The sequence below is a fragment of the Phoenix dactylifera genome, chromosome 1 (assembly GCF_051530095.1).
Source record: "Phoenix dactylifera cultivar Ajwa chromosome 1, Ajwa_hap1_PhDact_Kaust_v1.1, whole genome shotgun sequence".
Lineage (NCBI taxonomy): Eukaryota > Viridiplantae > Streptophyta > Magnoliopsida > Arecales > Arecaceae > Phoenix > Phoenix dactylifera.
In genome coordinates, this window is record NC_143190.1 from 42,350,110 (window position 1) to 42,365,171 (window position 15,062).

Genomic DNA, 15,062 nt, shown 5'->3' on the forward strand with positions numbered 1-15,062 from the left:
AGAGTTTTACGAGGGTATATATGCAAATATTAATTTTGAAAGGGTATTCATGCAAAATCTGATATTTAAAAGAGTATCCATGCAGAAAATATTTTTTTAAATAATATTTATTATTTAAATATTACTTTATTATAATATTTTTTTAAATAGCTGTGGTTATTCATGCACTAAAGAAAGGAAAAATAGACTAGACCGACTGAAAAAGTGCAACAAAACAGGCAACCAACTATCAATTAAAGATCTAATAACAAAAAATGCCCATAACTAATAATAAATGCACAATCCAATAATAAATACTTTCTTACGTCAATTTCTATATCATCCTCTAATTTTTGCTAATATGTACTATATTTTAATTTTAAAAATTTGGACTTATGGGTTTCCCCGCCCTATATCACTGTATCAAATGTAGAAAAACTAAAAAAATAAAAGGGACCTTGCTAAACAAAAATATTCATTTTTTCCTTGGTAGCCAAATTAGCTCCCATTTTTCAGTTTTTAATGTCAAGATAATTCATTCCAAATTTCGAACTCTTTATTATTTTATAACTAATAATAAGTACCTACTATGCGTGTGCCATCCAGAAACGCAATCAGGTAATATGGTTAATTTGTTATTTATCATCCTAAGTTCCTAACCAGTAATGATGAATGTTGCAGGGAATTATAGCTATGAGAAGATTTGTTGACGCATAAAACTTTATATGCACCCGCTTGGACAATATCTCACAGTGTCCCCTACCTCTTTTCTTCGAGATTATTTAGACCCCACATTCCCCACCATTGCGATTCTCGAGTTTCCTTTCCTCTTCCCCTCTCCATCGCTCCCTCTCTCTGTCTCTCTCTCTCTCTCCCTCCCCCCCTCCCTCCCTCCCTCCCTGTGAAGTCGAGACTAATGGCAATGGAGGGACAAGCGGAAGCCCTAACCCTGACGGAGCGGATCCGGGTGAACGGGGTGCCTACGGAGGCTAGCCTGGCCGCCCACGGCACGCTCCAGTGGAAGGGCGGCGACGGCGGCGAGCGATGCCTGACGGTGGAGTCGGAGGTGCTGGGGTTCGAGGCCGAGGGGCTGAGAATCACACTCAGGGCCTTCGTGGGGGGATTCCAAGGGGTTTCTTGCGGCGGCGGAAGCCTCGGGAAGAGGACGAGGAGAGACTACGTCCTGGAGCTTCCAACAGAGGAGGCCGCTATTCGATGGAGCGAGCGGCTGAGGGATTGCATCAATTCCCTTGGTAGGGCGCAAGGAGATTTCCGTTGTTTAAGTTTTTTCTTCGTTAATCGGAACAAGAAACCCCTTTTGTGATAATTTTCTGTGTTTTTGTCGCATTTTTTTTCTAGGCAGATTGCTTAATTTATAGAAGCGATGAGATAATTGCTTCGATTATCTTTAGAGGTTTCCTTCCCTTTTTAGTAAGAAATTTTCTTGCTTGCGCCTTTCATCTGAAAAAAAGAGAATCTTTTTTGTTGCCTTCTTGATTTTTTTCTGTTTAATTTCTCGAGACGTCTGCATTTGTCTATGATAAGTAATCTTTTTGGAATCTTTCTTTTCAAGAGAGGATTCTTCTTCTTCTTGTCTTTTTCCTTCGGATTTTTTGTGCGATTATCAATTTTTTTACGTATTGTTTTGTTTACCTGCGTTGATAAGATCTACTGGTAGTTTTTCGTTCCTTTTTTGGGGACAGTTTTGAGATTTTCCTATAAAAATTGCCAGAGGCGATCTTTTTTTCTAATTTCCATGACTGGTTGCAAGAACTCTCTTTGTTCATTCTGCGGTATTAGAATTGGAAATTTTCATCTTGATCGAGAAGATACTTTCTGTTTACGCGGAGAAAAAAAGCTACTATTTTTCCTGTGTTCTAGTGGTGAATTTTTCAGATATATTCGTTTTGCTCATATTCACAAATTCTCTTAGATGACTTTGAATGTCGACCATTTTGTTGATTTGCTGAAAGCATAAAAATATAAAATTTTGTGCATACAGACGCACCTTTTTAGCACTTCTACTGCTTCTTTTCTTTTCTTTTTCCCCTCGAGGATGATTTTTTAAATCCTTATTTTTCTTCTTTTTTCTCAAGTCCTGGTATTTGTGTGGATGCGGTTAGACTGATTCTGTATCATATGTCCTTTATCTAAAGGTAAAGTTGCGCTTTCTTGATTGACGAGTCCTCAAATTAAACGAGATCAGGTTCATTCTCTGCGTTATAGAATTTATATAAGAATTCATATAATTTTTCATGCAAGTACTAATCTGTTGTAAACAAATAAGATTTTTCCCCCTTATTTACCACTTCATTTCTTATGATCGACCTATCATTGTGGTTTATATATCACTGCTAGCTTCAATTGTAAAATAAACTACTGCAGATTTTCTGTTACAATATACTGATTTGCAAGTAAATTGGAACATTCATGTATAATTTTTGACTATCTTGCTCAAAAAGATCCTTATCTTCTTTCAAAATAGGTCGACCAAAGAGGTTATTTATTATTGTAAATCCCTTTGGTGGTAAGAAATGTGGACATGCAATCTTCCATAATGAAGTCAAGCCCCTTCTTGTAGCCGCTGATATTCCTTATACAATGCAAGGTTGGTGAGCTTCCAAATCTCTCTCTCTTTCTCTCTCTCTCTCTGTCTCTCTCTCTCTCTTTCTCAGAGTTGTTAACTTCTTCTTAGGCTTTGCTTTTCTTCAGAGACAAAGTCTCAGTTTCATGCTCAAGAAATTGCCTATTCATTGGATCTTCTAAAATATGACGGGATTGTATGTGTTAGTGGTGATGGTGTTCTTGTGGAGGTTAGTAGTTGCATCTTGACCTTGGAGTGTGTGGAAGATTGTTTGATAACAGCGTTTCATCTAGTTTCAAACCTATACTGTGTGATATAGAAATGAGTATGTCATGGATTTTGCAAAATCTTTGTTGGCTTTGTTTGAGTTTTCTGCTGCTGGAGTGCCGAACTTTAGCTCTGTAGGTTTTATGGACTATTTTTCTAAGGGTTTGTTAACATTGTTATGCTCACACATCACTAACTTCAAGGTTAAATTTTATGTGGTAATAATTTTGCAATATAAACCATCAAGGGCCTATCTCTCATTTTATGGTGTTGTTCCATAATTTATAATCTTTTAATGCTCCCTAAATGAATATGTATGGGCAGACTTGTGTTTTCCAGTAGCCGATTCAGTTGCTTTCTTTTTTCCCTCTTCTTCTCTCCACATTTTTATTCATCTTACTTTTAATGAGTAGGTAGTCAATGGCTTGCTGCAAAGAGAGGACTGGGATACTGCAATTAAATTGCCTCTTGGGATCATTCCAGCAGGTATGTTTTGTTCACATATCAAGAACTGTTAAAGTAGTGACATCAACCAATCTCATGATTTCTTGGAGTTATCTCCAATAAGAAAAATAAATGCTCATATTATCTTAAACACAGTGCTTAAAGTAATACTTATTCTAACCAGGCTAAGCCCAGGCTTGCCTTCTCTGATTAGCCAAAGGCTTGGAGTGTTTGGTTGGGATTTCACTGAACTAGAAGCAAGTGGGTAAGATATTGGCTTTGTTTGAACCTGTTGGCTTTGTTTGGCTAACTAGAATTGATTTTCCAATGCTATCTGATAAATGTCTACCAGATTTTGACCTGATTAACCAAATTTTGACCCTTCTAGCCTGGTCCTTGACCCAAATGCATCCAGAACCTTGAGTTATCGTGGCAGTTGCTTGATGCTCAAATGGCCAGTAGATGTCTGATTTGACCTGCTGACTTCCTCATATATCAATATGGCTTGTAAAGTATTGTAAATTGGATAAAAGTATTTATGGTCCTATATCCTAATTATATAGGTGAGGTAGACAATGTCTGGTTGGAGAACTTGGAAAGTTGGAATAATTTATTTGACATGTTCAAAGGAGTGTTGGTTATTTGCTAATTAGTGGTAGGATACTGCAACTTGTTTGGTATTGGTAGCCTAACCAGTATGTTCACGAACATCTGGTTTATTTCATTCTTTCGCTGATGGAACTGATGTTCTAGACACTTCCATCGTTATAATTGAATAATATGACGGCATGATGGATTTGTTACCATGATGCCTGTCGCAAGATAAATGAGGAGCCTGCAGTTCTTTGTGCAATATGAGTGAAGATGCACGAATTTACTTAAATTTTGTGCACAATGGCAGATTCTATATAAAAGGCTGCAGATTCATGTTTCTACTAAAAAATAAAAGCAAAACTTCACAATAGTTCTCCAATGACAAAGAGAATAGAATGTGCTTAGACTAGCTCAAGGCAATATTTTCTGGACATACCATGCCTATAATTATGACAATATGTTAATTGCATATTCTCAATTGGTTTTGCAAATAATTGTATGAATTTAACTTTCTTCCTTATGTCAATCAGCTTGCTGTTATTTTAACTGTATGATTTGTACCCCTGAAGGCTAAAGATATGGTGTTTATAATGACTGTATTTTCTATGTGCGTTTGATTTTTGAGTTAGAACATCTAATGCAGGCACAGGGAATGGCATGGCAAAATCACTTCTGGATTCAGTTGGTGATTTGTACTCTGTGTCCAATGCTACATTTGCGGTTATCAGAGGTTGTCTTTTGCTTCACAATGTTATGTTTGGTTCATCTAAGCACCAAGCATCGGAAAATGCTGTCATTTTTTATGTATAATGAATATACATTTCTCCGATAGCAATTGTCTTCCAACCTTGCAGGTTACAAACGCTCACTCGATGTTATTACTGTTTTGCAAGGAGAGACGAAGTTCTTTAGTATCTTGATGCTTACTTGGGGTATGCAAAAAAAAAAAAAACTTATAGAGGCAATTCATTTTTTAAATCAAATGATTGATGGCTAAAGATTTTCTTTAGAAGTAGTCAACCACTGTGAAGTTTTTTTTTTCTTTTAATAGTTAAGGGTAACTTTGCTATGTGCATGTCTATAAGTCATTTAATGGTTACCTGCAGGTTTGGTGGCTGATATTGACATCGAGTCTGAGAAGTATAGGTGGATGGGAAGTGCTCGTTTTGATTTTTATGTATGTACATCAGTTGTTTTTAGACTTTCTCATAGTACTATTTTATGTATCTCTTGAATTGTGACATAACCCAAGTAGCTAAGTCGATGTTTTGTGGAACGTCATATGACTTCATTGTTCAAAAAATGAGATGATGCTCGTTTTGCCGAACTAATGTAATTGTGAAAACTTTAAAATATTTAATTCTTCTCCCATGACATTAATTATTTGGCATGTTTCTTACTAATCCTCTTTGCCAGGATGATTGATATTTTTTCATGTTATAATTCTTACATGCTTCTAGTCTCTCCTGCGGATAATGAACTTGCGAAGATACCATGGACATATTCAATTTGTGCCTGCACCTGGATACGAGTCATATGGGGAACCGATCAAGCAATACAGCAGCTGCATGGGCAACACCATACTGTCTGAACAAGGCCAAGCAAATAATGCTAAAGTTCAATCGTGTGGTTACCCAGGCCCTGTGGCTTCTTTGGATGGTCTGGAATGGAGGTCAATTGATGGCCCTTTTGTTTCAGTTTGGATTAACAATGTGCCTTGGGCTGGTGAAGATGTTATGCCAGCACCTGAAGCTAAGGTAGTTTCTTTCTTGTTATTGCAATATTCTTTTCTATATGTTATGTTTTTCTCATTGCAGCATGACAAAATAATGTATTGTCGACTGCCAAACACATAAGCAGGTATTTGCATCATGAGCATGCATAAATTTCCCTTTATAGTGTTGAAATGCTTAAATCCTAAATGCTGTGTTTCTGCATGTGGAACTGTTTTTACACCAGGAAAGGAAAGGAAGTTGATAAAGTCTTTTCTTTTATTCTTTGAGTAATCCATTTATCTCAAACACACGGGTTTTGGCTGTGTGGATTTTCTTTTTTTAAGCACAGAGATGGTTGATTCATTTTGTCACAAAAGTGCAACATGTCTTGAAATGCTACTCCTTTTTCTTTGATGATGTTGAATTAGCCAGCTACTTGATGTTTGTTTCACGTATCTGTTTCTCATTTGAATTAGCCAACTCATCATGGCAATCCTTCTTGATTGTGATGTAGTTCTCAGATGGCTGCTTGGATGCAGTCGTACTCAGGGATTGTCCAAAATCAGCCCTTCTATCATTGATGTTAAAAATGAGTGATGGAAGCTATGTCAAATCACCGTACGTCTCATATCTCAAGGTGCGTACAGTTCTCTTGACCTCTTAATTGTTAGGTCTTGTTTCAAGAAAAAGACGTGCAGTTTCCCACAGCCTTCAACTTTTTTTTAAGTTTTAAAATGTATTATATATTTTTAGTTCCATGGGAACATGATAAAAGTTCTCCTGAAGAATATTTGGGTTTAAGCATAGAAGGTTAGGCTATCAAAGCTAACTTATGCATAACCAATTGATGGAAGAACTTGGAGCGAAGTAAAAAAAAAAAAAAGAAAAAAAGAACGGAACATGATTTTGGTTGACCTGGCAAAATTATACAGCAGAATAACAGAACTGTTCATATATTGGGTGTCGAGGTAGAGCACAAGGGACTGAGAGATCCTTAAAGATGTCAATGATGACTAACAGCAAGGGTAATCTCAGGTTTGAAGAAACATATAGTTCTTCAAAAAAAAAAAAGGGCGGACGTAGGATGTTGTATTTGTTGGTTCTGATGAGAGTGCTAATTAAGTGGAAGAGGCGTGCCTTGATATGATGTTGAAGATAGGAGAGAAAAGTAGTTTTGAAATTATAAGACTTTCTCAAACATAGATAACCATATGACTCAAACAGTCATATCCAATGTAAAACTGCAATTTCGGAGGCAATGCAGCTAATAGTTTGATAACAAATGTTCCATAAGTTGTGCTTGTTCGACTTGAGGGCTAATCTCAGTGGTCATACCCCTTCAAAGTCTTGAAGTGGTGGGATCCTCCACCTTTCGGCCGAACATAAGTCCATTTCTTACACAGCAGACTTCTGGGCACTTGGAGCGGGTACATTAACAGGGAAATGGAGAAACTTCTCTCTTATTCGAGGTGTTTTGATTATGTGTTTCACAGGTGAAGGCATTCCGGTTAGAGCCTGGTCAGCGTGTTGGGAGACCCAGCAAGGGTGGTATCGTCGATTCTGATGGCGAGGTCATCGCTAGGGGAGATCGAGTGAATAATGGCAATCAGCAGGAGAATCTAATGTCCTATGGCCCTCCCATTCAGATGACAGTTGACACAGGTTTAGCTACTATATTCTCTCCTAGATGATCTGTTTTTCTCCCCCCTTCTCATATGTCCGTCTTCCTCCTCTTAGTACCATGTACGCATACATGTTAAAGGAGCAAGAAGCAGCAAATATGTGGCTGTTAATTTTTTTTATCAGCTATTGAGTCCATGGTACACTGGACCATATCGAACAGTCTCGTATTGTACCATTTGATATAATAATAATGCGGCATCGGTATGGGTTCCGCACCAACAGAGATATTCTTGTTAGGTCTATATCTTTCTATGTGTTGGAAAATGTGCAATTTTTTTTTTTTTATTGTTGAAATTTTTTTTCCACATGGTTGTCTTTGGTTGGATGCTTAATTTTATTTCTTATTTCTTGTTCAAATTAGCGTGATATTAATGAGGAACAATTATTGCCGGGTCCTACATTTGATGGAAAATTGGAATATGTTTGCAGTGGGCTGCTGAGTGAAATTTCTTTTAGTAATGTGGAAACAAATTGTATGGCAAGGTAGATCTTTTCGCTAAGGAAAGCATGTAGATATTTTTTAGGTTTTCCGGGCCTTGCTGATGGAAACTGATGCTGACTTTCTGTCAGTTCTGCTGTTCCATTGTTTGCATCATGCGACGTGTGCACGTTGCCTGATTCAAAAACGTAAAACAGACCTGATGCATGGTGGGCCAAATGCCCGTCCTTCGCAATTGGGATGCTCCAGTAGATGGATAAAACAAAAGGCGCATTAATTGCAACGGATTAAGGGCCTTTCGGTTATCCATAATGAAAATGTTGTGCAGATTTTTCGACTAGTGGCAATGGCTATACTATTTTCTATACGAGTATAGCACCGTAGCAGAACTTTCGAAAGGTTATATAGTTCAAGCATTTTTATAATAGAATTATATAAATCAAGATTTTAAAAATATTTGGTACTATATTTTTAATTTTTATTTCTAAATTTATTTTATCTTTGGAAAAAAATAAAGATAAAGAAAATCTCAATTTTACTGTTCTCAAAAATAAGAAACCATGTCTTGGGTTTCTTTTCTTAATACGGTTGCTGCCATTATCCACTACCACCATCACTATTTCTATTACTGCCATTATTGCTCTCATTGCTCACCATCATTTCTAATGCTATGGTAGCTATTCCGTTGCTATTGTCTTCACCATTACTACCATTTGTACTCCTTTATTTCTACCACATTGTGGTCACCATTGTCCCGGCCAAACTGCTAACATATTAACATTGTCCTTCCTTCACTACTATTGTAGCTGCCAATCCACCTTTCCTCTCCGCCGTCCGTGCCACTATATCATTAACACCCATACCATCATTGCCATCACCACTGCCACTACCATCTTGATTGTCTCCACCATGACGTCGACCACTATATGTTTATATTTTTAAAATAATTGACTGCATGCAACATATTTATATATTAAAAATGTAAAATAAAAATTCAAGTTTTATTGATGCCAAACGGCGTCTTAAATATTCTTATTGCTATTTGCCACATTGTAAGATTTAATGATATAATCCTCCGTGTTTTGTGTAATTCATATGCGAGCAACATACCTACTGTAGTATGCTAAGGCTCTATTTGGAGGAGCTTTTGGAGAGCCAAGAAGCATTTTCTGGCCCTCTAAAAACACTTTTGGATGAAAAATAGTGTTTGGTAAAAAATTTAGAAAGCTATTTTAGCTTTTTCAGAAAACTAAAAATAGATTTTTGGAAAAAAAAAACTCAATGAGTTTTTCGAAAAAGCTGGTTTGAGCTTTGTTGGAAAGTTGTTTTTTGACCAAAATACCCATAGCAAAATATAACAATAATAAACTTTGTCCCTTTATAAACCTAAAACTATGCTGGAGCCTCTTCAAAGAACCCTAGTCACGGATTAGACTCTCTTCCGTGAAAAATTAATTTACACTAATAATTATAATATTTTATACCTTTATTATTGTATTATACTATAAACATAATATAATATTATATTATATCATAATACATTAATATATTATGTTAAATAACTTAATATTATGCTATATTATGAAAAATTAATGTATGTTAATAATTATAATATTTTGTACCTTTATTATTATATTATACTATAAATATAATATTATATTACATTATACCATAATACATTGATATATTATGTTAAATAATTTAATATTATATTAAATTATTATGCTATATTATACAATGTTATATTACTATATTATAATAATATTATATTACATTACAGTAATATTATACTAAATTGTATATTTATGTATTAATATATGTTATATTTTATTATGCTCTGTTGTATAATACTATGCAATATCCTTTATAGTAATTTTTTTATAGAAAAGTACTTTCTCAGTTTATTTACCAAACATATGTTAAAGTGCCACAACACTTTAAAAATGTAGTTACCAAATAGCAAACAACTTTTTATAAAAGCTCTACTTCCAAACTCTACTGCTAACAGGTTTCCGAAACGGGGCTTTAATGATTAGATTCTTAAGCTTGCTGAAATATTTGTCATCCTTGGGCGCCAGTTAACCTATGCAATTTGTATATGATGCCTGGTAAACTTAAACTGAGATGGATCTTCATTTGGCTAGGATCCTTTACCCAATACACTAGTGTATTAAGCTTTGAGCTATATATTCAATGAGAACAAATTGCCGGTCTCATAAAAAATGTGAACTTACGTTTATTTTACCAAACAAACTCTCCAGGGGGAAAAAGTGCTGCTAACGCCATTAACATTGCTACGGCCGATTGCTACCTAAAGTTGACCTTTTAACACTTACTCTGCTTCCCTCCTGCTTCCTCCCTTTGTGGTATTAGTTTAGCTCCATTAGGCTAGCATCCAAGGCAGCCAACCCCACCACTGCCTCGGTCTTGGGGCAACTCATCCATATGGATAAGCACCCATGATTTTAGGAATCCTATCATATTATGATCATTTTCTCACCTAGTTATATTAATTGGCACTAACTGCAGACCTTTTGAGCCATCTTATCATAAAGGTATTCAGAAATTCTACAAGATTGCCTCACGGGGAAACCAATACTAGACTAACTTGCCTAGAAATGTTAAAGAGTTCTTTGAGCTTCTTATTGTTTTGCAGGATGAAGCCCTTACATTAATTTCCTTCCCTGGTTTTTAGCTGCTTTGATGCTTACAGGCATCAGATCAAATAATTTTCGCATTGTTTGACCGTAGAGTTGATGCAAATTAGATCTTGATAATAACACTCCAAGCATGATAACAACGCATGATGCTGACTTCCGCTCGAGTACAAAATTGCCGTCAAAGTTTTGCTTCGAAGATGTGCTCGTGGCCTACGTATCTCTGCATAGCTCCGGCCGTTTTGATGGAAAAAAGGCATATATAAAAGCCCAACCATTATTTGGTTGGCTTTGTGCCCCATGCACCTGATGACAAACCTTGGAATATTTGTCGGTACTTTTGGCCTTTTGAACTCCTCTGTTCCTTCTCCTCACCTTCGGCTGTGTCGCGAACGCCAGCGGAAATGGCGAACGGAAGTTCTTTTCGTCTCGTGCTGCGGTTCCCAAGCTTCGGAGCAGGTGTCAATTGCCAGAGAGACTTTGAGGGTCTGTGCGGACGTATATTTAGTCTCACATCGGTTATTTATTGAATAAATCTTGGATACTTATACAGAATCAAGAAATCTAAATAATTACTTTCGGCTAGCCATTTTGGATGAGGTCCTAAGTTGTTACCAATGGTATGTGAGGACCCGTGCGGATGTGTGTTTATTTCCACATTGGTTATTTGCTAGGTAGATTTTGAATACTTATACAGGATCAAAAAGCCCAAATAATACCTTCTAGCTAGCCATTTTGGATGAGGTCCTAGGCTGTTATAGTGACAGAGGTCGATCCAATGGTTAACATGAACATCAATCATTCTTTTTTTTAAAAAAAAAATTAATATACCATTCTAATGTAGATAGATACATCATAAAAATTAGAAAATAAATTATACAAAAAATCATCCCAATAATCCATAACATAGTTTCAGGATGATTGGTCATATATCGCCATCCACCCGAAGCACTATTTGCTTTGCTATAAACATGTGTGGTCTCACATGAATATAAAAGATCCTCTCATTTTTTAGTAGTCATGAATCAACGGTTGGGAGCTAGTATCTATATTTGATGAACTTGATAACCACCGAACCACCATCAATCCCTATCAAGAATAATGTGAGAAGTATTTAATTGTTTTGTAACATATGTCAAACCTTCTCATAATATATGGTATGCTCCAAGTCATTTCGGCACAACTATGGCGTGCGGAAATATATTGTAGAGTGTAGTTCTTCCGACTATTTGTCCATATGGGGGTTGGAGTTGTTATCATGCCCTTTTCTTCCAGTCTAGGTATAACTTCTTCCGTTGTTTATGTTTCCGACTTCTAGCTATTGCAGGGGTTTGCTGCCCGGGGTGGCAACATTCCGCTTCCCACATGCTTCACATCAACAAGGGAGCAGCAGGAAAAAGAAAGAAGAGGGAAAAAAAAAAAAAAAGTACCAAGGGAGGCTGCAGACGCAGCCTATTATTTGACATATCAGTTTCGGATACGAAGCTATGGGCCACTTGAGCAGTATTCATTATGCCCGGTGTGTTTTACGGGCCAGTTCCATCGTCATCGAGGAGAATTCGGCCATGGTCATCAATTGGGTCCGGAGGGACCAAAAGGTAATGGTACTGCTTGCCTTTTGCTTCGAGATATCTGAGCAATGGTGGGAATTGGAGGGGCTTTCAGGTTAAGCATGTATTCCGTGAAGCTAATGGGACTACGGACTGGATGGCTGCTTATGTAGCCAGTCACTTCGGTAGTATCGTGTAGGCTGGAAATAAGAAGTTATCCCTGGCACTCTGAAGTAATTTGTTTTTCAATTTTATTGGATGTATCCGTATTTGATAGATATGACCCACCCATCTTAGCGCGAAAAAAAAAAGAAGGGAGGCTGGCTGATAACAATGGAGTGGGGCGCAAACATTCTCTCTCCCTTTCGGGTCCCCAAACATTTTATTGAACTATCTGTTTTTTTTTTATTTTATGTAAACAGATTGTAAGGAAAACAAAAGGAGAAACATGATGCTCCAGTGTTAATGTGTTATGCTACAGAATTAGGGGAAAAATAGAAAAACAATCTAAAAGACCATTCTTAGTTGGATAAATATTATAAAAAAATTGATCAATTTTTTCATTGATCAACTTATCCATATTTCTACGGGATAGGTAAGTTATTTTCTTATGAATAGCATTTATCTTTGAAATAAAAGGAAAGTCTTACCCACTTAGAAGGTAGGTAAGTCATTTTTCTATCAACTGAAAAAATAACTTTTTTATTTTATTCCCAGCATATCCCTAACCCTATAGTAATAATATAATAGTGATAATAATATATTATTATATCATAAAAAATATATAATATAATATAATAACATATACTAATATGTTATTATTATAATTACATATTATTATTATATATTATATTATAATATAATATATAATAATATATCATAAGATATATTATATTATATTATATATATATTTTTATATGTAATATCGAAAATATCGATAGATTAACAGTTTATCTGGAAAAGTAGCAATGCGAAAAATATGAGTAATAAATTTTAGAGCCATATTTTTATACATAAAAGAATATGAGCAAATTATTTTTTTGGTCTAAATATTATCTGAAAAATATTTATTTAGAAAAATATTGATTTTTGAATATTTTTTTATTCTTTAAAGAACAAGCCTTGGAAGGAATATAGAGTTTCTGTAAAAGAAAAAAAAACCGGAACTTTCCTTCCAATAAATTCTGTAAAAATAAAAAATTGTGAAACATGTCTCTATCACTTCAGAGCCGGATCAATCTCGACGGCACCGACGTGGGATTGCCGATTTCCGCGGCACTCATAAAGTCGCATATCTCCTAACACGAAACACAGCGCGTCAAATTATATCCACTTGCCACGTTGGAAAGGACCAAGGAGCATCTCTGCGCCCACACCGGTCCGAGATCGTCCAATCATAAAGACTTGACTTAATCGGACGGCTCCCATCTATCGCAGTGTCGCGCCGCGAGTCATCAGGTTAGCCTCGTGCCTCGTGTTCTTATCATCCTTAAATTTAGTCACGGTCGTAAGCTCACGCCCGGGTCGTGCTTTACCGACCCTGCTCCAGAGATAAGATCTTGGCCGTCCAATAACGATCAAACGAAGGGATCACCGTACGATCGGTGTCGGGACTCGTGTGGGATAACGTTATAACCCTAAGGAGGGCATCGCAGTAGTCGGGATTCGATACTTCCTTGGCGCATCTCTCTACGTGTTGCGATGTAGTTTGCTACTGCGAGGCTGTTTGCCATACCGAATGGAGCACCGATTCCATAGAGCAGCGGTAAAGCATGCGAGCGCCTGCGAGGACGTTTTTTTTTTTTACCGCTGCGAGTACACCACGAATAGGGGTGCAAATGGGTCGGATCGGGTCGGGTCCTAGGTGACCCCGATCCGACCCAGTTTTTTGTTCGGATCCCAATTTTGGACCCGGACCCGACCCGGTTGAAGATCGGGTTGGGTCGGGTCGGGTCCGAGTCGGGTTCGGGTCAGGTCCAGGTCTGATTCGGGTCGGGTCCGGGTCCGATCGGGTCCAATTTTTTTGTGCTTTTGGAAAAAAATTTGGACAAATCTAATTTGGTCATACCATAATTATGAGGTGCTGGGTGACCCATGACTTGAAAGACTTTGCAATTGAGCTCCAGTCGGAACAGATAACCCATGACTCACTAACTAAGTCGGTCTACAAGCCAAATTTCATATCACACTATTTTTTATCTATATGACTGATTGGACGGAACTCGGTGTCTCCCAGCTCCCCTCTCACGAGGACAAAAAAAAATCCCAGACCTTCTTCCAAAATCCAATTCCATTACAGAAAACTGGCACATGACCCATATTCAGTTGCAGTGTTCCCTCACTTTCTCCCTTCAAAAGTTAAAAGAAACAAAAACCAAAAAACAGAAGGAAAAAAAAAAAAAGGCAGCTACACACCAGAGGTCTCAACAGTGTAATAGATCGAGAGAGAATCCTGACGGGCCGACGTTCCTTTGGATTCTGTGAACCTACGCTTGTTGCTAACTTGCTATCCTCCCACACTGACCAACAGTACCACAACCCACGCCAAAAAAAAAGAAAAAGAAAAAGAAAAAGAAAAGACTTTCTTTTGCTTTTCCTCTCTCTCTTTTCGGGTCCATTCGGGTCGGGTCGGGTCCGTTTGGTAAACCCAGACCCGATCCAGAAAATGATTCGGGTCCAATTTTAGGATCCGACTCGGACCCGCGGGTCCTAAAATTCGGGTCGGGTCGGGTCTACGCGGGTCGGGTCGGGTCGGGTCACGGGTCGACCCGACCCATTTGCAGCCTTAACCACGAACGGATCTACGCCTTGCGAAATGCGTCAGTGCAGTCCTATAAAAAAGGCTCCAAAATGATATGCTATAAAAATGGTAACGCAGTTTGCAGGAGTGTTCATCTTCCGCCAAATAATGTGCGATCCAAAATAAATTAAGAATCTCTAGAAAATAGCGTACATCTCAAATTAGTGGGTATAGCTCTAACCTAGTATGCTCGTTTCTGATCTAATCAATCACTGTGGCCGAATCATCCGTAAAAAATATTTGCTGAGCCTCAAGTATACTCTGGCACGAAGGAGGCCAAGCATATTGGGCAGATTTATTATTTTGTTTATTGCATGGGGGCAAACTTCGAATGCTGCGTCAGCTTTATG

At 37.3% G+C, this 15,062-nt stretch overlaps 1 protein-coding gene across 1 annotated transcript; it reads left to right on the forward strand.

Annotated features, from left to right (window-relative positions):
* Nucleotides 1–735: 735 nt before the first annotated feature.
* Nucleotides 736–7,508, forward strand: SPHK1 (sphingosine kinase 1). Its single transcript, XM_008808540.6, has 10 exons — nucleotides 736–1,232; nucleotides 2,465–2,587; nucleotides 2,692–2,792; nucleotides 3,244–3,316; nucleotides 4,512–4,598; nucleotides 4,723–4,800; nucleotides 4,975–5,045; nucleotides 5,329–5,625; nucleotides 6,098–6,220; nucleotides 7,077–7,508. Exons 1-10 carry the CDS (start codon nucleotides 896–898, stop codon nucleotides 7,272–7,274), a joined length of 1,488 nt encoding a protein of 495 aa, XP_008806762.4. The 5' UTR covers nucleotides 736–895; the 3' UTR covers nucleotides 7,275–7,508.
* The last annotated feature ends 7,554 nt before the right edge of the window (nucleotides 7,509–15,062 follow it).